General features: G+C 37.6%; 1 protein-coding gene and 1 pseudogene across 1 annotated transcript; both read right to left on the bottom strand.

Moving 5' to 3' along the window:
• Positions 1-34: 34 nt before the first annotated feature.
• On the bottom strand, positions 35-15,504 carry LOC121425184 (annotated as a pseudogene).
• Positions 15,505-19,782: 4,278 nt separating this feature from the next.
• LOC121425509 (cytochrome P450 2U1-like) lies at positions 19,783-24,869 on the bottom strand. Its single transcript, XM_041621583.1, has 4 exons — positions 24,536-24,869; positions 23,334-23,941; positions 22,410-22,737; positions 19,783-20,464 (listed from the first exon to the last, which is right to left on the bottom strand). Exons 1-4 carry the CDS (start codon positions 24,867-24,869, stop codon positions 20,286-20,288), a joined length of 1,449 nt encoding a protein of 482 aa, XP_041477517.1. The 3' UTR covers positions 19,783-20,285.
• Positions 24,870-25,892: the final 1,023 nt, after the last annotated feature.

Here is a 25,892-nt window from a genome sequence, read left to right as displayed (position 1 = left end):
GAAAATGTGTAGGGTACACGTGATTGAAATACTACTGAATTTATTAACAAACTTCATTCATATGGCATGAATATTTTGTTTTAAAATATATACACTGATTATGACTGATAACATAAACAAAAAGATTCATAACTGTATGTCGTATAAATCAGTAATACGTACATATATTACCAATTATTATAAAGATATACATCTATATAAAAGAGAAATGACGAATTGAAATTTAACATAAAGAATGTGTAGCATAATGCAATATACATAAGTTATCTAATTATCGAATACAAATCAGGAAGTAAATAAATGTATAATGTTAGAGATATATCTTTGGCAATGGTGGCTTTGGTGGATTTTAGATAGCTTAAAAAATTTTAAAAGAAAAATGTACTTGATGTTAAAACTCACCCCTCTTATTTATAATCGCTTTGAAGAACTTACAAAAATTATCAATTATATTTTCTTTATCAAGTTTCATTATGAATATAAATTTGTCTTCATCGCTAAGGTTCTTAAACTGTTTATACATTTCAGCTATTTTGTCAAAAAACACCACCCTTTCAGTTGTGTGTACATTACATTCATTCTTGTGTGATACTCATCCTCAACCCTTCCTGAATTACAATTATTGCACGTTCTTAAATGTGAGGGTATTTTATCAGGACGTCTATATGTCTTCCAGTTTCAATCGATATGGGAACTTGTTCTAAATTGACATGTTTTTCCGTATTTTCTGATTTTTAACAGTTAATAGATATTTATCTGTTTGTATATTTTGTTTAAAACGTTTATAAGTTCTCAATTTATTTTGTTCAACACCATTTGCTCGATCATTATGTAAATCCAATACGAACTGGCGATTGAAAATATCTTTAACTTTCCATGGATACATTCCAACTTCTGCAAGTATTGCTAAGTGGCTGCTCCTTTTGTTAATTCCCAAGACATTTCTCAACCATTGAAACTGGACACACTGAATTTCATTTCTCAAATACAACTTTGAATTACCATTTGCAAGCTCCGCTAACTTTTTAAAGTTGACGGTAAAAGTGGCCCATACCTCCGAACCATATATTGACTTTATGAAAGAGTCAATTATTCGTGATGCGGTTTTTATATTTGGAAGATTGTAATAGATTTGAAATACTTTTTCCTTTGATTTCATTCCATTTTCAACACCGACAACAGCATAAAATCAATAGATCAGAGATCGTGTAATTTGAACTAAATACAGGAAATGCGTACATATATAAATCAGATGTGACGGGTATAATAATGAAATAAATCTGATATAATGAAATCCCCAAATACTCTGGTATTCACTTATAAATTATTGTGGAGAAACTGTCTTCATTTTTCAAGTGTTGTAACATTTTACTCAATCCAATTTAGTAAAATAATCACTGCAACATAAAAAAAAATGGGCGAGGAGGCTTTCAAAGCACGATAGTCCATTACTAATCTGACTTTTGATTTCATCATTTCAGCTGAGACATCTTTTATCCACATAAAGACCGGTGTGCCGGCTCAATTGGAAGAGCATCCGTCTCACAACCGGGAGGTCGGGGGTTCAAACCCTTGCCGCGTCAGACCAAAAGACGTTAAAAGATAGGAGTCGCTGCTACCATATTTGGCTTTAAACAATTAAAGGGATAGAGCCTTGTCGATCTGGCACTGCACAGCGGCTGCCGGGTCCAATTCGATTGGGCAAAACAAATTTTCGGAGTATTTCATGTCTATTTCGAAAACCAAGACAAAAATCTGAACTTTCAGATGAATGACTATTTAAATGTTGCTCTTTCCTTGATTCAACAAAAACGTGTTCTGCATTCCCTAATCCAGAACATTTTCAAACAGAAAATAAATTTCATAGTTATTTAATGAAATTGTTTTTTCTTGCTCTGCTCTTAATGAATATTCATGTATTTTGCAAATAAGGCGTTCATGGAAATTATAAGTACATTCAATATGCTTTTATTAAGTAATAAACATCTTATATTTGCCTAGTTGGAGTTAGAATGATTTTATCGAAGCAAGTCAGCATTATACTTGAACTTTCTTTAAATTAAAAAAAAATCAAGTATATTCAAAGACAAGTTAAATCTACATTTAAAATAATTATGAAGGAATAATTACAAAGAATTAAATTAAATTAGTGTTCATTCAAGATCTTCAGGCCTCCCTATCCATTTCATATAAATCAGCGTTCAGAGGCACAGATCTTATAGCTTTCTGGTGACATTGTAATTCCAGGCTGTCCTCGCATGGTGTGGGTTGGTTGATCAGAAGGAAGTTTGAATTCGAACTGCTGGAAGAGGTTGGTGAAGAGCAGAAATGTCTCCATCTTAGCAAGCTGTTGACCTAGGCAATCACGGCGACCTGATGAGGGAGGTCAAGATCAGAAAGAAAGTACACCAAATCTGGTCTACGGTAAAGGTTCATTCAGAGTTTTATAGTTTGGTAGAAATAAAATCTGTCCGAAACGCGTTTCCTTTCACCAAACTATGCTTAAGTGTTATGTCGGAGAATGAGCCCGAATAATGGATTAAAATTCCAGTTTTAAACACACGACACCTCTATGGTGATTAATACTAGTGAGTCCCAGATTGTCCTCATACCCCCCCCCCCCCCTCCATCCACTAACATACACGAACAAGCACCCGTTTAGGTCTTTTAGGGACTTTTTGTGTGTATGTCACGTATTCAACGTGCATCACTCAGATTTGATTACTTTCGTCTGGGACAGGCCTTTGATGAAGTTCCGAGAAGTTAGCTTCTTATTCCTTATTCAAACTGTGAAGTTAGCTACTTATTACTTTTCCCTTATTCACATTGAGAAGTTAGCTACTTAATCCCTTTTCCTTAGGCAAATTGTGAAGTTAGATATTTATTCCCTTTTCCTTATTCAAACCACTCTCTCGTTATTCAACATGCACATTTTCTTACTCAAAATCCACTTTTCCTTACTCAAGATTGGAATAAAGAAAAGTATATTTCGAAAAAGGAAATGCATATTTGGAATAAGGAAAAGTGCCTTTTGAAAAAGGAAAAGTGTATTTTGAATGAGGAAAAGTGTATTTTGAATAAGGAAAATTGCATCTTTGAAGAAGGAACACTGTATTTTGGATAAGGAAAAAGTATTTTGAATGAGGAAAAGTGTACTTAGAATAAAGAAAATTGTATTTTGAATGAAGAAAAGTGCCTTTTTAATAATTAAAAGTACATTTATAATAAGGAGAAGTGCATTTGGAATAAGGAAAAGTGTATTTTGTATAAGAAAATGTGTATTTTGAATAGGAAAAGTGCAGTTTAATAAGGAAAATTTTATTATGAATAAGGAAAAGTGTGTTTCAAATAGAGAAAAGTTTATTATGAATAAGGTAAAGTGTATTTCCGATAAGGAAAGTTGTATTTTGAATAAGGAAAGGTGTATGTTGTATAAGAAAAATGTATTTTGAACAGGGAAAGTATATTTTGAAAAAGGAAAATTGCATTTTGAATAAGGAAAAGTGTATTTCTTGATAAGGAAAAGTGCAGATTGAACAAGGAAGTGTATTCTCAATAAGGACAAATGTATTTTACATTCGGAAAGTGCAGTTTGAATAAGGAAAAGTGAATTTTGAGTAAGGAAAAGTGTATTTGAATGAGGAAAAGTGTATTTTGAATAAGGAAAAGTGTATATGAATGAGGAAAAGTGTATTTTGAAATAATTAAAAGTACATTTCTAATAAGGAAAAGTGCATTTGGAATAAGGAAAAGTGTATTTTGTATAAGAAAAGGTGTATTTTGAATAAGGAAAAGTGCAGTTTGAAGAAAAAGTTTATTTCGAATAGGGAAAAGTGCATTTTGAATAATAATAATAATAATAATTGTAAATTTATATTGCGCAATTTCTATTTGGATATACTCAACTGCGCATTACAATACATAACAGATAAGCAGAAAAACAATTATTAACAGGATACGCAAAAATTTAGTTCACTAAATGAATCGAAGAAAAATAAGTAAAGATTAATTATTTCTACAAAATACATAATCAAAAACATGAAAAAGTGACTTCTTATTAAAAACTATCTTGAAAGAGGTGGGATTTCAGTTTGGTTTTAAATAAGTTGACAGAGGATGCATTTCTTATTGAGGAAGGGAGACTATTCCAGAGTTTGGGTGCAGCACTGATAAAGGCACGGTCACCTAGTGTGATCTTTGTTTTACATGTTGGGAGACTGAGGAGCATTGTGTCATGGGAACTACGAAGCCTGTAAGACTGGGTGGGTGATTTTAATTTAAGGAGTTCACTGAGATAGGTGGGGGCCATGTCATGTAGTATCTTATATGTTAGGAGCATTATTTTGAATTTGATTCGCTGACGTACTGGAAGCCAATGTAGATGGATGAGTAGGGGCCTTACATGGGAAAATTTGGGCGAATTACAAATGAGTCTGGCACATGCATTTTGAACACGCTGTAATTTGTTTATCTGAGAATCTGGTAAGCCAAAAAGTAGTCCATTACAATAATCCAACTTGCTTGTTACAAATGCATGGACCAGTGTATCAATACATGTGCTGCTTAAATATTTTCGGATATGACGTAAGTTGTAGAGATGATAAAAGGCAGTTTTGCATGTTTTGGATATGTGGGTTTCCATGTTTAGCTGCGAGTCAAACCAGACACCAAGGTTTTTTGCAACCATGGTCTGCTTTACTACAGTATTTCCAACTGTTATGCAATCTATATTTAGTTTAGACACTTGTCTAGGTGTTCCAATAATAAGAAACTCAGTTTTGCTATCATTGAGTTTCAACTTACTGCTCAACATCCATCTACGAAGTTCCTGTAGACAGTGTTCAAGAGACAAAACACAGGACTGTTCTTGTTCCCTGACTGGGCTGAAGGAAATGTATAATTGAGTGTCATCTGCATAACAGTGACAAGATATTTTTTCAGAGTATGCTTTGATAACCGAAAAAAGCCTACTAGAATAAAGGGAAAAAAGGAGAGGTCCGAGCCTGGACCCTTGGGGAATGCCCCATCTAACATCAAATTTCTTTGAGGTAATGTCACCAATTGATATTTGTTGCTGCCTATCGGAAAGGTAAGACTGCAACCAAGACAAAGCAGAGTCTGTTATCCCAAAATCAGTTTCCAATATTTCAGCAAGTATACTATGGTCAATAGTGTCGAACGCAGCACTAAGGTCTAATAGTACTAAAAAGGTAACTTTCTGTTGGTTCATAGCCATTAGTAACTCATTCTTGACTTTTAGTAGGGCTGTTTCTGTGCTGTGAAACTTCCTGTAAGCTGACTGTGTTAAGGGGAAGAGGTTGTTACGATCGAGATGTTCCTGAATTTGAGCAGTGACTGCCCCTTCAACCAACTTTGACACATATTGAAGGTTACTTATTGGCCTGAAGTTATTGAAGTTTACTTCTGAATTAGGTTTCTTTGGCACAGGCCTAACTAACGCTAGCTTCCAACCCGAATAACACTTGGCATCATGTAATGAGAGAATAAAGAAAAATTTATTATGAATAAGGTAAAGTGTATTTCTGAAAAAAAAAAAAAATTTGTATAAGAAAAGGTGTATTTTGAATAGGGAAAAGTGCAGTTTGAATAAAGAAAAGTGTATTTTGAACAATGAAAGGTGCTTTTTTTATAAGGAAAAGTGCAGTTTGAATAAGGAAAAGTGCATTTTGAATAAGGAAAAGTGCAGTTTGAATAGGGAAAAGTGAATTTTTGATAAGGAAATGTGTATATTTAATAAGGAAAAGTGTATTTTGAATGATGAGAAATATTTTGAAGACGGAAAAGCATTTTGAATGACGAAAAGTGTATTTTGAACATGGAGAGGGCAATTTTAAATAAGGAGAGAGTGGTTCGAATAAGGAATTAGGTAATAACTAGCTCACTTCACAATTTGCAAAAGGAAAAGGGATGAAGTTTCTAACTTCACAATTTGAATAAGGAAAAATGAATAAGTATCTTACTAAATGCACGGACCGTAGTAAGGTCGCCATCTGAAAAACGCGATTAGGGTTATTAGTCCAACAAATTTACGATTTGATGAAAAAAAATAATTTCCTCAATGTCTTGTGCGCGCATGCCCATTGAGGAAATTAAATACATGGCCATTGGTTGCTTAATAACTATTCCTTTGATCCTTTGATTAGGGTATGTCTTTCTCATTTTATAACTATATTACTAATAAATAATACCAGAGTTCCTCGATCGCTTGTACCAAATCCTAGAAGACCCCTCTGTAGAAGAACGGCACAAGGCTTGGTGGTGCTGCTGCTGTTGAGTATAGGGCTACCCTTCTATTTTCATTCGGTTAATTTCACATTTATTTTATTATTAGTACTTTTATTTCTCTATTGCGGAAAATTAAAACTAAATCAAATAATATACAAATTTACCAGGCTTTGGGTAAGTATAGCGGGAATTATTTTCCGAGGTTGGACTGGCATGCTAGTACAACCGAGGATAAATAATTCCCTCTACAGTGCGTATCAAAAAAAAGTTTACACTTAGAAATAGTCCTGTAAAATTATACATTTGTAATATCCTGAAGATTTTTCAACATTTTCATATTGGTACAGATCCATTTAAGCAAATGACGATATAACTGTCGAAAAATATTTCCGCTTGAGTGAGCACCACTTACTTTTGAAAAGTTAGTGAAAAATGATTTGCGCAGAACTTTGAAATAGTTATGCGAATAAAAGTAGACCTTAATCATGAAGAACACATGGAATTTAGCTAGCAAATTGATTTGAAGATATCTTTAACCTTTTTAACTTGTTTCCTTGCCCAAAACACTTCGAAGAGTGCAATGCGCCCCACCCCGCTCCCACACGCAGAGACCATCGTGACGATATTTGCTTTACACTGAACTGTGATTTACATGAAATAGCTTAGGCTTGATTTTCATTTTGTTGATCATTTTCAAGCTTGGGAAAAGAGTGGAGAAACGAGTATTAAATGAAAAATGAAATCTACCCACTTTAAATGATAAAAACTTAGTGAACAAATGCTGGAGATGTCTGATATAAACTTTTGTTCAGATTCACTTACATCCTCAGATCCAGCTGGCACAAAAAGGGTAAGGGTTGTGCTTACTAGTGTTGAAATTTCAATTTGGGTGGCAAAATTGTTACAAAATGCTTGAATGTATCCGTTTTATTTCAATTGACTAAAAGTGCAAGGGAAATGTGTGAGAAATGTTTTGCAAGGTAAGTTTGACTTCGCCCTTTCTCCTTGACACAGCGTTAAAACAAGCATTTCTGCGCAAACAGATTTCTGCGAGCTTTACAAAAATGGACAGTGCTCACTTAAGTGTAACATTCTGTCAAAACTTTTACCCTCATTGGATAGATGAGACCCAACCCCAAGATTATATGTGAACAAATTACCCACATGTTGTATATTTTTTAATTCCTAGGGCTTTTTCAAAGTGTAAACTTTTTTTTGATACGCACTGTATACTTTCGAAATAAAGGCCTGGTAAATTTGTTTTTTATATCCTACATTTTATAAGGTAGAACAATGGTCTATCTACTCTTGTACACGTACTTCATCTTTTCTTATTAAATCTAACTTGAATATAGATAACGAGGTGCGCAGACTGATCTACTTTTCCCGAAACCACGCGCCTAGCGGAACTCGGATTTGTGCGTGCGCCCCCTTCACCGGACTTGCCAGGTCGAGTCAACTCGCTGGCTGACCGGTGCGCCTGAGAGATTGCATGATCTGTGTCAATGATGAAATGTCGAATATTCCATCATTGGCGTCACGGAATAGCACATTTCCTTCAGTGGGCGTTTCATTTTCGACATCATCGCAAAATAGTGAGAATATATGTTTGGTCACAGGACTTAATTTATGTGATATAAAATACAGACCTGCGCTAAATGGCATCCAAGCCTCATTCTTGACGACAGTCTGACCATCGGCACTCAGAAATCTATCAGGGTTGAATACGTGTGGATCACACCAGTCTTCAGGATCATGATGGACAGCCCACAGGTTAGGGACAACGATAGTCCCCTCGGGAATGGTGTAAGGTCCAAGAGTGACATCTGCTGACGTCATGTGAGGGAGGGATAATGGGACGACGGGGCGGATTCGCATGATCTCCATCAGAGTGGCGTCGCAGTACGGAAGATTTGCGCGATCATCCATATTCGGTTGTCGGCCGTGCCCGACAACTGCATCTAACTCATTTTGTACCTGCATGTTGATATGATGAGATAAACCGTAGAAAATAATGCGTCAAATCAATGCATAGATGACTGATTCTGACAAATTTCAAAATGATGTGAATGTATATTTTGGGATGAGGGTTAGTGGAGGAATAGGATAGTGGGAGGGGTCGGTGTATGAAAATAGTTCGATCACATGTATTTAGTATCCATTCAGCGAGAGGAAAAAGGTTAAGGGAAGGAGTATCTACATAATTATGATTGAGATAAAACGATTGGACATCCACCTCCCGCCATTATGAAAACGGGAAAATGTATTATGCTCATCGATAATAAATGCTGCATCAAGCATTCTTGTCAAGTTGTATTTGCATTGCTATGAAAGTCCTCTAAGGAGTCTTAGACTGTCTTTCAGAGTTCTCTTCAGCAGTTCAATGGCCTCAATGATCTCTTAGATATCAATATACTTCATGATCCATTAGTGATTTCTCGACAGCCTTGACCATTGATCTTGCGAGTAAAGTTACTTCCACACGATTTTTGTGCTTGCCTTGAAGAAGTACTGGGTTGGATTCATGCCTTGCCCTGTTCCATTGGTTTGCACACGCCCAACATTATCATTGTGCCTTGATCATTGATGATCTCTTTTGTGAAGGCTAGAATTAGCACTAAAACCAACAGGAAAGTTAAACAATACATACAAGCAGACCCTTTGTGTAGCAAAAGACTGGCAGTTGGTCTCAGACTCGGATGAGCAGGTGGCCTTCCCCAGTGAGATTGCGACTATACCAACATGCGACCAGACATGGTAGTCAGGTCAAAGCAGTCCAAGTATGTTATCGTCTGCAAATTGACTGACCCATGTGAGGAGAACATAGAGATGGCACATGAGTACGAAACAACGAAGTATCCTGGACTTTATTTTAGAATGCAAGGAGGGGGAATGCCAGGCAGACTACCCAGTGGAGATCGGCTGTAGAGGATATACTACCAAGTCTCTCCACTTGTTCCTCTCAAGAACGGGAATAACAAACAGAAGGAAGCTGGCTTTGGACTTAATGGAGTTTGCTACAAGATCCTCAGCCTAGATTTGGAATAAATATAAAGCCAACTTACCAAACGAGCAGCTGCATGACGGTGGCATCTCGTCCTCATGCAATTGACCCGCCTCCTGCCACATAGCCTTATCGAGGATAATGTTTTAAAATGGTTGGCAGGAAGACCTCGACTGAGGATCCAGCTGTTCTGGAGGACATTTCTTTGCACAAGGTGTGTTTTAAATTATATACAGTGTATATCGGTTTCGCATTGATCTTTAAAGGTTTTCAGAGTCAACAAGTTATAAAGGGTCTGTGCCCCGTTTTGATGATTTTTTTCCGAGGGGGAGGGGGGGGGGCTTATTTCATAGTCAGAAATTATTTCAAATGTAGAGTGCTTCCAAAGAAAGATACCTCCACCCCTGGGAAATCCTAGATCCACCGTGCCTAGACGACATTTTACTGAATACTTTTGATGGATCGTTCTACAAAGCTGTGTAACCGTAGAGGCATAGTCCCTTATTCATTTTTATGAAGAAATACAGGTTATGAAAATAGATAATGTGAATTATATAATTACCCTCGTCTGTATATCAGGATGCAGTGCTAAATAAAGCATCCCCCATGAAGTTGTCAGAGCCGTGGTATCTGTACCAGCGACGAATAAGTCCAGCACAACCCCAACGAATTGTTCCAAGGTAAAGTTTTTTGAGATGTCGTCAGAAAAGAATGCGTCCACAAAGTCCCTGATGTGATCATCTTGGAAAGTTTCTTGATGGGCTTTGAGGTGAGACCTCGCGAAACTCCTTAAATTTAAAATCATTTCCCGCAATGGTTTATACCACGGGGTATGAATGAGCGGTTCGAACACATTTACCAGTTCATCTTCGCGAAGGCCGCACAGGGCATCTCTCAGGATTCGAAGAATTCTAGCAAACTCGACGTCTCCATATTCATATCGGCGACCAAAGACGAGTTGAGCTATGATGTTACCACTAGCTTTGTTCAGCAAATCTGCCGGATTAAAGGGCTGACCACGATGACTCCTGATTTCCTCCGCCAGACAACGGGCCTCAAGGTTGATTTGAGGAACAAGACTCCTCTTACCAAAGCCAAAGGAACGAAGAGCCGGAAGAGAAAATTTACGTTGGTCATCCCATGGCTTTCCATTACTCCAGATAATGGAACCTATATAGAATTATAATCAAATATAAAGGTAAACAAGTGGATTGCCTCTGGCCGTCTCACCTGCATCACGCGATTCAACATAGCAGCAGTGCTGACACTGAAAACTACTATAACTTGCACAAGATGTTCAGTGATACTTGGTTACTCTTATTTCCATGTTTTATGAACTAGACCAATACACTTACAGAGATAGGATGGTAATTCAACAAATACCCCCAATGTTGCCAAAATTCATTGACCTCACATGACCTTTGACCTCGATCATGTGACCTGAAACTTGCACAGGATATTCAGTGATACTTGATTACTCTTCTGTCCAAGGTTCAAAATTCAGATCAATAAACTTGCAAAGTTATGATGGTAATTCAACAGATACCCCCATTATGGCCAAAGTTCATTGACCTTTGACCTTGGCCATGTGACCTAAAATGCGCACAGGATGTTCAGTGATATTTGATTGCTCTTATGTCTAGGTTTTATGAACTAGACCAACATACTTTAAAAGTTATGATGGTAATTCAACAAATACCCCCAATTCGGCCAAAGTTTATTGACCCTAAATGACCTTTGACCTTGATCATGTGACCTGAAACTTGCACAGGATGTTGAGTGATACTTGATTACTATTATGTCCAAGTTTCATGAATCAGATCCAAAAACTTTTAAAGTTTTGATTGTAATTCAATAGATACCCCCAAATCGGCCAAAGTTCATTGACCCCAAATGACCTTTGACCTTGGTCATGTGACGTGAAACTCATGCAGGATGTTTAGTGATACTTGATTAACCTTATGTCCAAGTTTAATTACCTAGGTCCATATATTTCCTAAGTTATGATGACATTTCAAAAACTTAACCTCAGGTTAAAATTTTGATGTTGATTCCCCCAACATGGTATAAGTTCATTGACCCCAAATGACCTTTGACCTTGGTCATGTGACGTGAAACTCATGCAGGATGTTTAGTGATACTTGATTAACCTTATGTCCAAGTTTAATTACCTAGGTCCATATATTTCCTAAGTTATGATGACATTTCAAAAACTTAACCTCAGGTTAAAATTTTGATGTTGATTCCCCCAACATGGTATAAGTTCATTGACCCTAAATGACCTTTGACCTTGTTCATGTGACATGAAACTCTAGTAGGATGTTCAGTAATACTTGATTAACCTTATGGCCAAGTTTCATGAACTAGGTCCATATACTTTCTAAGTTATGATGTCATTTCAAAAACTTAACCTCATGCAGGTTAAGATTTGATGTTGCCGCCGCCGCCGTCGGAAAAGCGGCGCCTATAGTCTCACTCTGCTATGCAGGTGAAACAAAAAAACCCAACAAACTACCACTAGAACAACACCCCCCCCCCCCGCATAATCACTTTGAAAAGGACAAATTTACATCAGCACCCCTTGTAAACAAAAATCGTTCCAAGGGCCCTGCATAATGCTCTTACGTTCACATGCAAGTGTTGCACGACCGATTGCATGGTTGTAAAAATTGAAGTGAAGCAATGCGATCATCGTACGATTAAATGATAGCAGTGCTACTGGTCCATACCGTGAGCGATTGGACCTTGTTGTTTGGAAGTGCCCTTTCCCAAAAGCTAACATAGAGGGCACATGTCTCCCAATCTCTAATCAGCGACAATCCACTCATCTTCGGAGCGAAGATGAGTGGATTGTCGCTGATTAGAGATTGGGAGACATGTGCCCTCTATGTTAGCTTTTGGGAAAGGGCACTTCCAAACAACAAGGTCCAAGCTGGACTATAGGTGCCATGAGCCTAATTACATCAGGAGGGCTCAAGATATTCGTTCGACCCAACCCATTCGAGTTTTTTTCAATTTGATGTTGCTGATTGACAAAACTGTATGAATATGATTCAAAATCTAACACTGATTCTAGAAATGGTAACTACTGAACTCCCTTCGCCCAAAGTGGGAAGATAAAAAAGTGACTTGGAACTATTTTTTTGACTGGCGGACTAATTAGGGCTATTTTACTGTTTGAGTCGATGAATTTGATCCATTCATAGTTATCTTCATAAATGGCAATTTATTTTTAAAATGAGCTGGCTACGCTACCCTTTCCTGGTCAGATATGGAATGCCAGATATATATCCTATCCAATGGTAGTAAACATTCCACCCTCTAATTTCACATTTATTTTTTATGAATTTTTCAAAAGTGCCATTTTAACACACAAGTCTATGGGGAATGTTTTACGCGCGTGACACCTCTAAGTAATATGGGAAATCCCTAGTAGTGGGTGGAATTCCTGGCCAAACTCTTCAGTAGCAAACAATTTCTCACTGATATCAATATGTTTAGTCATCAAGAGGTGCAAAGAATTGATTTAATGGCTAGCAAGACCATATCAGCTAAAGTTAGTAGGTCTGTGTATTATGTAAGCCTATATGTAGACTGGTCAATGTATAGAGCGTCTATGCCTCTTTTTGTTCTGATTCATCATTGGTTTGTGTTAGTGTACATCACATACTTAATATTAGAGAGACCTTTACAAATTGCTCATGTAAAAGGAAGGGGGTAGAGAGGAGCTTTGAGAACTAATTTACTGAAGAGAACTAGAGTGGTACCTTCAAGAAGGTATTTAGAAAAAAGGCACAGAGTAAGGTAAGGGCTAATAGTACACAACTAAGGAGGGATGGGGGGGGGTGGCTGTGTGCTCCAATCGCAGTCTACCCCCCCCCCCTCTTTATAAGCCATGCCATCTATGTAATTATCTTTCTTTCTCTCTTTCTATCTCTCTTTTTTTTCTCTCTCTTCTATCTATTTTTATGTATCTCTTCCTTCTTACATCTGAGAGGCAATAGCCCTAGGAAAATTTTGATATAATAGGTCAAATGCAAATGTACTAAAGTAGTATGTTCTTATACTTTTATTGTTTCCTCATTCAATCTCATGTATATCTGGTAATTTTGATTGAGGCAGTTCTGGTATCCTGATATCTACACAAAATTTACAAACACCTTTATATTACAATTACTAGGGACCCATTGTCATTACATTCACTGCTGGGCTGTATGCAGGCAGGATATGTATGCATCCATATAGTGAATATAACATGTATGAGTAATACATTAAAATGGGTCATTGCATAGAAAATAGGCATTTTCAATGCATTTCTTTGTGCTAGTGTGAGTGTACAGATATGAAAGAATAGCAAAGTAGCTATTCAATAAAATAAAATTCATAGGTCATATAATATAGGTGCCATGAGCCTAATTACATCAGGAGGGCTCAAGATATTCGTTCGACCCAACCCATTCGAGTTTTTTTCAATTTGATGTTGCTGATTGACAAAACTGTATGAATATGATTCAAAATCTAACACTGATTCTAGAAATGGTAACTACTGAACTCCCTTCGCCCAAAGTGGGAAGATAAAAAAGTGACTTGGAACTATTTTTTTGACTGGCGGACTAATTAGGGCTATTTTACTGTTTGAGTCGATGAATTTGATCCATTCATAGTTATCTTCATAAATGGCAATTTATTTTTAAAATGAGCTGGCTACGCTACCCTTTCCTGGTCAGATATGGAATGCCAGATATATATCCTATCCAATGGTAGTAAACATTCCACCCTCTAATTTCACATTTATTTTTTATGAATTTTTCAAAAGTGCCATTTTAACACACAAGTCTATGGGGAATGTTTTACGCGCGTGACACCTCTAGCAGTGCTACTGGTCGTTACTGTCATCCGAATCGATAGCATTTGATCGCGTTTGGATTTTGGACATGTTCGAAGTTCTGATGCCACCTGTTACGGCCATCTGAGATTCGTGTGATTTCCTACAACGATCGCGAGTGATCAAAGACAACAAGCGACCGATCGTACAACACAACAACAACAAAAAACCCGTTGCAGGCGGTCGTAAACTGAACGGGAATCACTTGCAAACAAATTTGTCATATTACAGTACTAGTTGATTCAATATTTTACACACAATCAAACTTATCGTATGAAAATAAGGAATTGTAGATGATTATTTTCACTAATCCAGCGACGATACTTGGGGTGGAGCATATATATCAAATTTTCTAACATTGGTCCGGTCCAGTCACGCTGGCTCAGATCTCCTAGCGAATACGCAAGTGTACGAATATTCGTTGAATCATTGTATTTTTTTGGGGGGGGGGGGGAAGCTTCTTTTAGTTTAGGAGCATTAAGCCCCCAAAAACTCCCCGTAGGTCGATTCCAAGTATTCTAAATTTCACCCCTTTTCCGCTTTTCGACAAACATTCACTTATACTGTATATAATTATTGGTGTTACGAAATGTCTCATTTTTGTATTTTCGTATTATGAACTGGGGGTTTAAAAGTCTACTTTATCCTTCCTTTGTGAGAAACGGATTTACCTTCTTTCTTAGCGTCTGGTATCGACCAGCTTACAGGCCCAGGTACAAATCGATGTGACATTGACTCTCCCAACTTAACGAGCGCCTGTTTTACACTCTCCTTGTCATTCAAGACCACGAAGAGAAAGGTACCTCGTCGAACGCTGAAAATCGGCCCATACTTCTTGGCTAACGTCGCGTAACTTTCATGAACCAGACCGTCTTTGAATCGGTATCCAATTAAAGGCAGTGCCCATGGCCCCGGGAGGAAGGTTTTTAGGACGCCGAACGAACCACAGGCACATAACGAACGCGATTATTCCGAGGAATATCGATGTAGATGATATCAAAAACATTTTCCTTTCTTGTTCAACGCGATAAGAAATGAAGATGGCTAGACTTGATTGGAAACGGTGTACTGGCGTATAAGCGCACTTACCAATGAGAAGCTGACTGCACTTCTTATTGATCTTATCAGAGTCCTATTCAACCAAGGTAACGATCCAAGGTTCATTTTTATAGTGAAAGGGCATACTTGCAGCACAGGTTCGCCGCTAGTCTCTTCTGTCAGCCACCTCCATTCTTTTATTTTTTTCTTCTTTTACAACTTCTTTATCTTCTTCTTTGATATCTTGACAGTTTAATCTGTAAATCGTAGAGGATTAGGGGCCAGTATTCCATAAACGAGATGCTTAACGCGTATTTCATAGAGGATTGGCTAAGAATTTTGTCTTAGAATTTGGGCGACGAGTTTTTGCGCGACGAAGACAGATATAGAATGCCATAGCGACTTTTCTTAAAACTGCAGATCCTGTATTCCATAAATACAACATTGCTAAGAAATTTGACCTAACTTTAAGATAGTTGTGAGTTGTATTGATTATTTCAGTTTCAAGGCAATTTCGACCCACACCTTTTCTTTATACTGACGTGATACGTGTATTGAGCTCGGGTCACGAGAACTCATCCCTCTCTCTTATTTCCGCTATTAGCGTGAAATTGGCCACCCTTTTTTTCTTAGCCTCCATCTTGATATTTGTTGTGATGCTATTTTTGCTTTAACACATAAAACACATATACTTTTACCGCGGAGCAGCCGTTACGTTCGCGACAAAAGTTGCGTGACGTCACAATTTTCTCATGACGTCATAGAATTTTAGACTTTGGCTTAGCCATATCGTCTGACTCAAGACAATTGTCTTAAAGTTGATAGAATATCGTTTGGCAAGATATCTTAGACACGCAAGATGCTAAGACAAATTGCTCAAACTTAAGCAAAAAAAAACTTATCTTGTTTATGGAATACGGGCCCTGACCTTTCTAAATGCATAAATTTATAATTACAACATTATAGTTCGCACGATGATTAGATTTTGAATTATGGATACTACCTTCCAACTAAGTTAATAAGTAGCCCTCCATTTCGATCCATTTATTTGAGGAACAAAATTGAATTATTTGAAATTCCATCTGTTCAAAATAATAGCAACTCCGAGGGATTGTACGTTTTTTTGTCGTGCATATCGCTCTTTTATCATGTTTATGAATAGACGAATCTTCATTTTCAGCATTGAGCTGTCTCGCCCTTCCTTAAAAAAACTCAACCAACTTGCTTAGACTTGGCCTTCAAAGAAGTATAGGAGTATCCCTATTGAATCCTCCACTGGCACCATTTCTATTCTTCCGATATAGATAAATGAATTACCATATAGATAAATATGAACGCACTTTGTGCAAAATATGAAGTGCAATGACTTGCTCTTTCTACAATACAAATACCAAATAAATCCATTCGAGCAGGACCCTGGGAACGATTTGTTAAGTGGGGGTGCTGATGTAAATAAAAAAAAATTTCAATACAGGTAAATTTTGTTACATTTTTCAATTTTTACCATTTTTACACATCTTCCAAAATGCATGGGGGTGCTGCCCCGCTTCCCAGGGCCATGGATTCCAGGGTACGAAAACAAGCAAAACTGAAGTTATCTCAAAGAAAATCAAGAAATGAACATTCGTATTTTTTGACGAATCACATGATTTTATGATCATGATCACATGATTCTTAGTAAACACGCTATCTGATTTGCCACAAAGCACGTCTTGTTGACTCATAACGAGAATGTCAGTCTTGAGCATTGCAATATCAACATGAACGTCTATACAGAGGCGTAGCTACGGGGGAAGGGTGTCTCAGCCCCAAATGTGCCACCCCCCCCAAAAAAACACACACACACACAAATGAAGGAAGCGAAAAAAAAATCCAGGCAGCTTTCATGAGGCACAACAACAAAATGGGGGAGAAAAGGTAGACATTTTTCCGAAGTGAAAATTTCTTTTTTTTCCCCGTTGCATGCAAATACTACTAGTATTACCATAGAGCTATTAACCATATTGTCTGTTGTACAGACCCTTCACTAGATTAAGGGTCTGAATGTGAACTGAATGCCCTCTCGCTCGGGAATTGCCACAGCAAGTTTTGTATGTGATAGTCTTTTTATGGATCACACACTTAAATTTAGTGATTAAATAATATATATGGGTCTGTGTCTGCAGACTACACTCCATAGGTGTCGATTTCTTTGTTGGGGGGGGGGGTGATTGGTATTTGAGTCCCGGCGAGGGCGCGAAGCGAGCGGGGGAGGGGGTATTCCCTCCCACGATAGGGACTTTTTTTAAGAAATTGACTACGAAAATCGCATTATATAGAGCATACTAAAATCACTTTCTAGGCCTTAATATTGTAGTCCAGTTTTACCGTCAAATTACCAAACATTGTAACGCACAACAAGTTTCAAGTTTACAAGTATTTTAGTTCAAGAAAAAGAACAACTCGAAACATTGACAGAAAATGAAAGTAGGCCTTCTTGAATACGGAATACCAGTTACGCTTAAAACAACCAATAAGAAGAGATTTATTGATCATAGGGTAAGAACATGAAAACACAGTTCTGTGTGAGGTCAAAATGTAATTTCTATGAGATAACTGCATGATTTTTTGTGTCAGATTCTGACATTATTGATAAAATGGCAAAAATATAGGAGTATCATCAAAATTCAAACTTTTCAAATAGTTTATGTGGAAATCAAATCTATTTGTGAAATTTAGGGCCTATACATCTTAGGGCTTATATATCATGACATTATAGGTTTCAAACATATACAAGGCAAATTTGTAATGAGCAAAGGGAAAAGTGTGACTTCTGCTAAGTTAATAAGAATATATAAAATGCATTTGTTGTTAAAACAATTTTTGCTTTTATGCACCATCAAAATGAGGGAGGGCCTAAACATATGCAGTTATTCATGGCTCATGAAATTGTCCTATATTGAATGATTGATTCTTTGTTTCCATTCAAAAAATTAATCATACAACATAAAATATATTGATAATATTTCACGGTAAAATAACAATAACAATCATTGCATGGGAGGGGACAGTCATGAGCACAAAGGCTTGAAAAAGGACGCCCCTCAAGAAAGACTACGTCCATGAATAAAATCAATATAAATCATATTAAAAATTACAATAAAAGCAGTACTAAAAGGAAAACACATCAAGCATGTCAAGAATAATCAAATGATAATAACACACCAGCCGTGTATCGATTGATATTACTATGTTTAACATAGTTATGTTTAACGTCGCATAAATACAAAAAAATACAGTATGCAGTATGATGAAATAATATCGGCAAGTTCACTTATCACATACAGATGAGGGCATTAACTGTTTTCAAAACAGACTTGTTCAGAAAAAACAACTTAGGATTAACAGATTTGGGGAACGAATGTAGTTTTTCTTTTTTTTTGTATTATTTTCATTGTTTTATGTATTTTAATAAATTCATCGATATTTCCCTGGATATATACTGGTGGTTTTTTTTCTCCATGTAATAGTATTTATGAAATTCATTTGGTTCAAATCGTATAAGTAATGGCACATTGCAAAATGTAATGTTACAATATAAACCAAACAAAACACTAATCATAGAGAAATATAATTATTCATAATACAGAAAATTATACAAAAACATAGTATTTTGGCATACAGGCTAATAATTATTCAGAAAAAAGTATAAACATTAGTCATTAATAACCAACATAAATTCACAAAGGCATGTCTTAAGAGTTTTGCAAAACATTAACATCCCATAGCTGACTAAAAATTCATAATATAAAAAGAGAGAAAGGATGGTATGCTCACGTTCTAGTGGGACCGGATCATCTGACCATGCGCACGGCATGCTGCGTGACGTGTAAAATATGACCAAAGACAGTTTTGGGTATGATGCATTAACTTCCCTTCCAACCCAAGGCTAGAAATGATAGACCCCGTTCTCATTACCTTCCTAAAAATAGTTGAGTAGAAACTAGTTTAACGTGTAATGAGAACGGTCTAAGCGGTCTTGAAAGCGATGTTCCAAGCCGGTTTGGAAAACCACCTCGCGATGTTGTTTTCAAGATCGCTTTGCCTTGTTAAACTGGTTTTAGTGTGAGGACACAACCGTTCTTCAGGAAGCGATCTTTGCACAGTTTTATTTATTTATTTTTTATTCCCTATATAATCCATACCCTTGTAATGTTAAGATACAGAAATAATAACCTACTTGCAATGACTTCAAATTTAGAGTGGTGAAAAGTATAGCCTAATAGCCAGCAAATGGCTGTGCTTGCCACCATAATTATCTGGAGTGTCATTATGTACCAACAGGCCTCTCACTACCACACGTCATGCAATGCACTGCAATCTCACTTATTCACATTCATAATCACTCAGCCCTCCTTAATCTCACTTGCATTATAATTGTCATTGCAGTTCCTCATGGCTTAATAGAGAAGGAATGAGAAAGTGAACTTGGTTGCAGGTTGAAAATAATTTAAAAGAAAAGGTGATAATCCAGAAGAGATCAGAGAAAAAAGAAGTAGAAAGATAACACGAGGAAGAAAAGAGAGTAAAAAAGGGTCATAATTGAAAATATATATATATAATAAAAAAAGGTACAATCTAAGATTTTGCTCGCGTTTCGCGCTCGCATTGCCTGGTTATAGAGATTTGACTACATGTGCTGTCTAAATGGATTACATGGTGCTGAAAATATCCCATTTTCAAGATCATGATACTATACCATAAATATTCTGCTCTTGACTCGACCTTTCCTCAATTTGTTTAGCGAGATAGGCATCCTGTTCATAGTGCTGAATTCAGCTCGCGCTACGCACTAGCGTTGTGTGATTAGTGAGTTAAGTATCCTCTCCATGGATCCCACAAGCAAATCTTGAAACATCAATATTTAAGGACTGCTTTCTTTTTTTCTTCTTTAACTTGCACATCGCATTCGCATTGTATAGTGAGATATTGTGTTCTGTTCATAATTACAATTGTATTTAGAATGTTCCGATTCACATGATTCACATCGGATTTTATCACTCCTTTTCCTTGTGCTTACAGGTGAAGAAAATTACTAAATGTAAGAGTATCTGCATGCTAAATCCGTTGTGTTTACCGTTCGAAGGCACGGATCTTATAGCTTTCTGGTGGCATTGTAAGTCCAGACTGTCCTCGCATGGTGTGGGTTGGTTGATCAGGAGGAAGTTTGAATTCGAACTGCTGGAAGAGGTTGGTGAAGAGCAGAAATGCCTCCATCTTAGCGAGCTGTTGACCTAGACAATCACGGCGACCTGGTGAGGGATGTCAAGATCAGAAAGGAAAAAATAGCCAAATGCTCTAATCGCCTTTTCGTCTAAATCCAAAATAAGTATTTCCAGTCTGTTACAAGAGTTGACCAAGTGGTCTTAGACCAATTAGATTTTAGACCAAATAGAAATTAGACCAAATAAAAATTAGACGGAATGATAAATAGGCAAAATGACAATTAGACCAAAAGGTAAACTGGTTGTAGACGAAATGGAATTATACCATGTATAGGATGAGGCTAAATGGCCATTAGTCATATCGGGTTTAGACCAACTGGCAATTTACCTTTTGGGAGGCTAATACAGAGAACAGCAGCAGAGACCGTGGAAAATTAGGTTTTTTATCCACATGATCTAACAACAGTTGGAATAATTCTCCGTTTGTCTAATAACACACGGGACAATTTGTGGTGTCACCTCCTCCACAAATTGTCGCCAAAATGAGGCGACAATTTGAGCAGGGGTGACAATAATTGATCAGGGGAAGCAATTTGTGGTGCAACAAACCTGTCCGAGCTTTCAAATGTCCATTTTGAGGTACTTAACGCATAAAAGTGGATTTTTTTTCTCGAGAATATCGTTGGCTGACATAATATGAAAAAGAGGACCATCGGATTGATGGCACCACAAAGTACCGATGATAAGATAATAATAATGATATTCATTAATTATAGATATGATTATAATGTGTTAAATCGACTACAGAGTGAAGTATACTTATACAGAAGAAAAAGAGAAGTACACACACAACACACATAAGCGTTCTCACACCCACACACACACACAGCCTGATAATGTGGAGTTTGCAATGACCTACTTCTGGGAACATTGCATTTTACCCATCAACCGCGAACGTACCCAGTCCAGTTCGCCATTCCAATCGTTTCCTCGTTTCCTCATCTAATTTCAAACTGTTTCACACTGCACTCATCAATTATAAGTTCTCCTTCCGCCAATTAAACTAAAGTAGTGTGTGTGGGGCGGTAGGAATAGTCTCCTATCACCGATCTAAGCTCGCGTGCTATGTTCCAAATTGAGCCTTGTTATAGAGGATGAAAATTTGTTATTTTATGATATCACAACCACGTCCGCTGGCATGTCTAGGGTGATTAATAATAACTGAGTTTCAGATTGCCCTCACACACACATACTCACCCTCCCTCCCACTCCCACCCATAGGCCTATACGCCTAGATCGATCATTCTATGGGCTTGTTTTGTGTGTAATTGGCTTTTTTTTTTTTACAAACGTCTTGTCATTCAGATATTAGCACTTTCGTATATGGAACCATGGGCGGAAATCCCAAGGGGGACAGAGGGACGTATAGTAGGGGGACACGATATCAAATGTCCCCCTACCATTTTTGGTCTTTTATGATAGAGAAAATGCATTACTTCACAATCGAAATAACACGTGTATTTTGGACTAAATGACGTTATATCTTTGGTGAAAACCCTTTTTTTTTGCTTGTCAAATATGTTTAAATGACCATACATTTTTGGTGATAACCTTCTTTTCCTTTTTTTTTTGCTGTCAAACGTTCCAGGCGCTGGTCCCCCTACCTTTGGGGACAGATTTCCGCCCATGTAAACGGGTCTTTTAACGTCACCATCTGCAAGACCTAAGGCTCGAACCTCGAATCCTCTACATTCCAATCGTAACTTCGTTGGATTACTGGTGTGTACCACAATGCCCAGTGAGGAAATGAAATGCATGGCCACTTGGTCGCTCTATGACCATTCCGTTGATAACGTGGATTGTGGTATATCTTTCTCATTTCATATTACTAATGAAAAATACCAGAGCTCCTTGAACCCTTGTACCAAAGCCTCATTTTGCTAATATCACATTTATTATTCTATTTGTACTTTTACTTTTCTTCAACGAAAAATAAATTAAATGCAAATCAAAATTTAAAAAAAATACAGACCTACGCTAAATGGCATCCAAGCCTCATTCTTGACGACAGTCTGACCATCGGCAATCAGAAATCTATCAGGGTTGAATTCGTGTGGTTCACACCAGTCTTTAGGATCATGATGAACAGCCCACAGGTTAGGGATAACGATAGTCCCCTTAGGAATGGTATAAGGTCCAAGAGTTACATCTGCTGACGTCATGTGAGGGAGGGATAATGGGAGGACAGGTCTGATTCGCATGATCTCCATCAGAGTGGCGTGGCAGTAAGGAAGATTTGCGCGATCATCCATAGTCGGTTGTCGGCCATGCCCGACAACTGCATCTAACTCATTTTGTACCTGCATGGTGATAGTATATGATAATCGGTATAAACACTGAATATCATTACAATCATGCGTCAATTAAAGATGATTGAATGTGACAAATAATCAAATGATGAGAATGTATATTTTGCGTGTTATAAAATATAAAAGCCCTCTCAAAAGTTCTTGGCCGGTACTTTAGAGTTCTTTCAGCAGTTCAGTGGTCTCAATGATCTTCCTTCAGGGATTTCTGGAAAGTTTTATTGATCTCTTATGAGACCTTGCGGGGATCTTCATAGTAAAGTTACTTTGGGTTTCTCGTTTTTCTTTTAGTTTTAGAGGTTTTTTAGTCAGCTAATTACTGCCCCGTTTTAATGATTTCTTTCGGGGGGGGGGGTGATATCTAGTCAGAAATTATTTTAAAGTTTAAGTAGGCCTACTTCCGAAGGTAAATGAATACCTACACCCCTGGTATATTCTAGATTCACCTTGCTTGATAGACGATATTTTGCTGGGTCACTCCTAAATCATTTCGAGAGCTCCATGGACATAATAGAGGCATAGACTCTAGTTCATTTTTCATAAAGAGATACAAGTAATGAAAAAAAAGATAGTGTGAATGATATAATTACCCTCGTCTGTATATCAGGATGAAGCGCTAAATATAGCATCCCCCATAAAGTAGTAACCGCCGTGGTATCTGTACCAGCGGTGAATATGTCCAGCACCATCCTAGCGAAATGATCCAAGGTATAGTTTTGGGAAATTTCGTCAGCAAAGAATGCGTCCACGAAGTCCCTGATGTGATCATCTTGGAAAGTTTCTCTGTGGGCCATGAGGAGAGACCTAGAGAAGTCCATTAGATTGTTAACCTTTTCCCGGAATGGTTTATACCCCGGCGTATGAATGAGCGGTTCGAACACATTTACTAGTTCATCATCGCGAATGAGGGCCAAGATATCTCTCATCATTCGAAGAATTCTAACAAACTCGACGTCTCCATATTCGTATCGGCGACCAAAGACAAGTTGAGCTATAACGTTACTACTTGCTTTGTTCAGTAAATCCGCTGGATCGAAGGGCTGACCACGATGACTCCTGATTTCCTCCGCCAGACAACGGGCCTCAAGGTTGATCTGAGGAACAAGACTCCTCTTACCAAAGCCAAAGAAACGAAGAGCCGGAAGAGAAAATTTTCGCTGGTCATCCCATGGTTTTCCATTACTCCAAACAATGGATGCTTTATAGATAGAAAATCAACAAATATAGTAATAAAAAGCTACCATGCACTAGAACAACATCCCGTGCCGTTTAATTACATTAAAGGGACATAGCTAAAATACCCGAAGTAATCAGACAACATGATCCTCTGGAAAACTGTCACCTATGTCAACAGAGTATTAATAAATACGTATTAGCAGGAATACAAAAATGCATGAATGAAACATGTGTATTAACGTAAGTCTACCTTTGTTCATAAATTTATATATTTCTTCAAACACAGCCAAAATGGTAGTATGAAATGTGAAAAATTGTAATTCCAGAGACCCATGCATGGTGGGCCAGAGGTTTATTTCCATTGGACCTATCATGGTTGTGATTTCATGACACATAAGTGTGTGTTTATTCTCTATTCGGGGGGGGGGTACATATTTTGAGGAGCCTTGAGCCCCCAAAGCCTCGTTTTTTATCTCCTTTTTATTTTTACTCCTTTTCTCCATTTCGAAAGACATTCACTTAAAATCAAATCCTTCATTATGTATTTTCTTATTGTTACCTGCAGGTTTAGAAGTCTTATTTTTATCTTTCTCTTAATTTGTAAAAGTGGATTTACCTGTTTTCTTATCGTCCGGTATGGACCAGTTAACGGGCCCCGGTACAAATCGGTGTGAAAAGAACTCTCCCGACTTAACAAGCGCCTGTTTTACGCTCTCCTTATCGTTCAAGACCACGAAGAGAAACATTCCTCGTCCAACGCTAAAAATCGGCCCATACTTCTTGGCTAACGTCGCGTAACTTTCATGAACCAGACCGTCTTTGAATCGGTATCCAATCAAAGGCAGTGTCCATGGCCCCGGAGGAAGGTTTTTAGGACGCCGAACGAACCACAGGCACATAACGAACGCGATAATTCCGAGGAATATCGATGTGGATGATATCAAAAACATCTTCTTTTCTTATTCAACGAGTTAAGATATGAAAATTGTTAGACTTTATTGGAAACGGTGTACTAGCGCACTTACCAATGAGAAAACTGACAGGCCGTCGTATTCATCTTATCAGTGTTCTGAAGCTATTTTGGGTAGTATCAGGACATTTCATTTTGATAGGGAAGCGACCCGGGGGGGGGGGGGCACTTACATTGACGAGTGGATACCATGCGCGACCCAAAAAACACATAAAAGGATGTCTTTTTCAAGATAGAGCACAATACATACGTAACGTGATATGGGTCTCAAAAACACAAAAATAATGAAAAAAGGGTATCTATTTTGCAAGGAAAGCTACGTACGTGTTTAGGGTCAAATTTGCGGGGATGATGAAACAAAAATTAGAATGTTTTATAAAGGAATGTCCTTTTTGCCCCAACACATACGTGTTTAGAGTCCGATTTGCGCGAGCTGTGGAAGTTGGGGCCGTACTAAACCAAATGATGTGGAAAGGTAAAACCGACGACCGACGGACCCGTGACATAACAATATCGCTGTACTTGTTTAGGGGCTCATTTACGGGAGTACTCGCCAAGAGTATCGTATGGTTTTCAATACTTGTTAAGGGTAGGGTTCCACACGCCAATACTTGTTAAGGGGTGCATTTGCAGGATATGGAAAATACGTGTATAAGGTGCTTTTCGAGACCCCATCATGGTCGCGCATGGTATCCACCCGTCAATGGAAGCCCCCCCCCCCCAGGGGGGGAAGCGACATATACTTGCAGCAAAAGTCTCTCCTGTCCATTCATCTCCATATTTTTTCTTTCTCTTCTTCTTCCTCTTGATATTCTACAACTACCGCGACTACTTCATGTTCTTCTTTGATATCTTGACCGTTAACATAGTTAAGTCTGTAAATCTTAGGCGATTCCTATCTGACCTTTAAAACTACATTTTCCATTACAACATTACAGCTGGTACGGTGAATCTTGGATAATAAGTGAATTACAAATATGTATTTTTAGAAGTTTTTCAATGT

Source organism: Lytechinus variegatus, chromosome 12 (genome assembly GCF_018143015.1).
Source record: "Lytechinus variegatus isolate NC3 chromosome 12, Lvar_3.0, whole genome shotgun sequence".
NCBI lineage: Eukaryota > Metazoa > Echinodermata > Echinoidea > Temnopleuroida > Toxopneustidae > Lytechinus > Lytechinus variegatus.
This window is presented reverse-complemented; position numbering and strand designations above follow the sequence as displayed.

Coding starts and splice junctions, on each gene's coding strand:
- LOC121425509 (XM_041621583.1), bottom strand. CDS start 24,869: ATGTTTTTGATATCATCCACATCGATATTCCTCGGAATTATCGCGTTC. Junction 23,942..24,535: donor ACCGGACGATAAGAAAACAG/GTAAATCCACTT, acceptor CTATCTATAAAG/CATCCATTGTTTGGAGTAAT. Junction 22,738..23,333: donor ATCCTGATATACAGACGAGG/GTAATTATATCA, acceptor ATCACCATGCAG/GTACAAAATGAGTTAGATGC.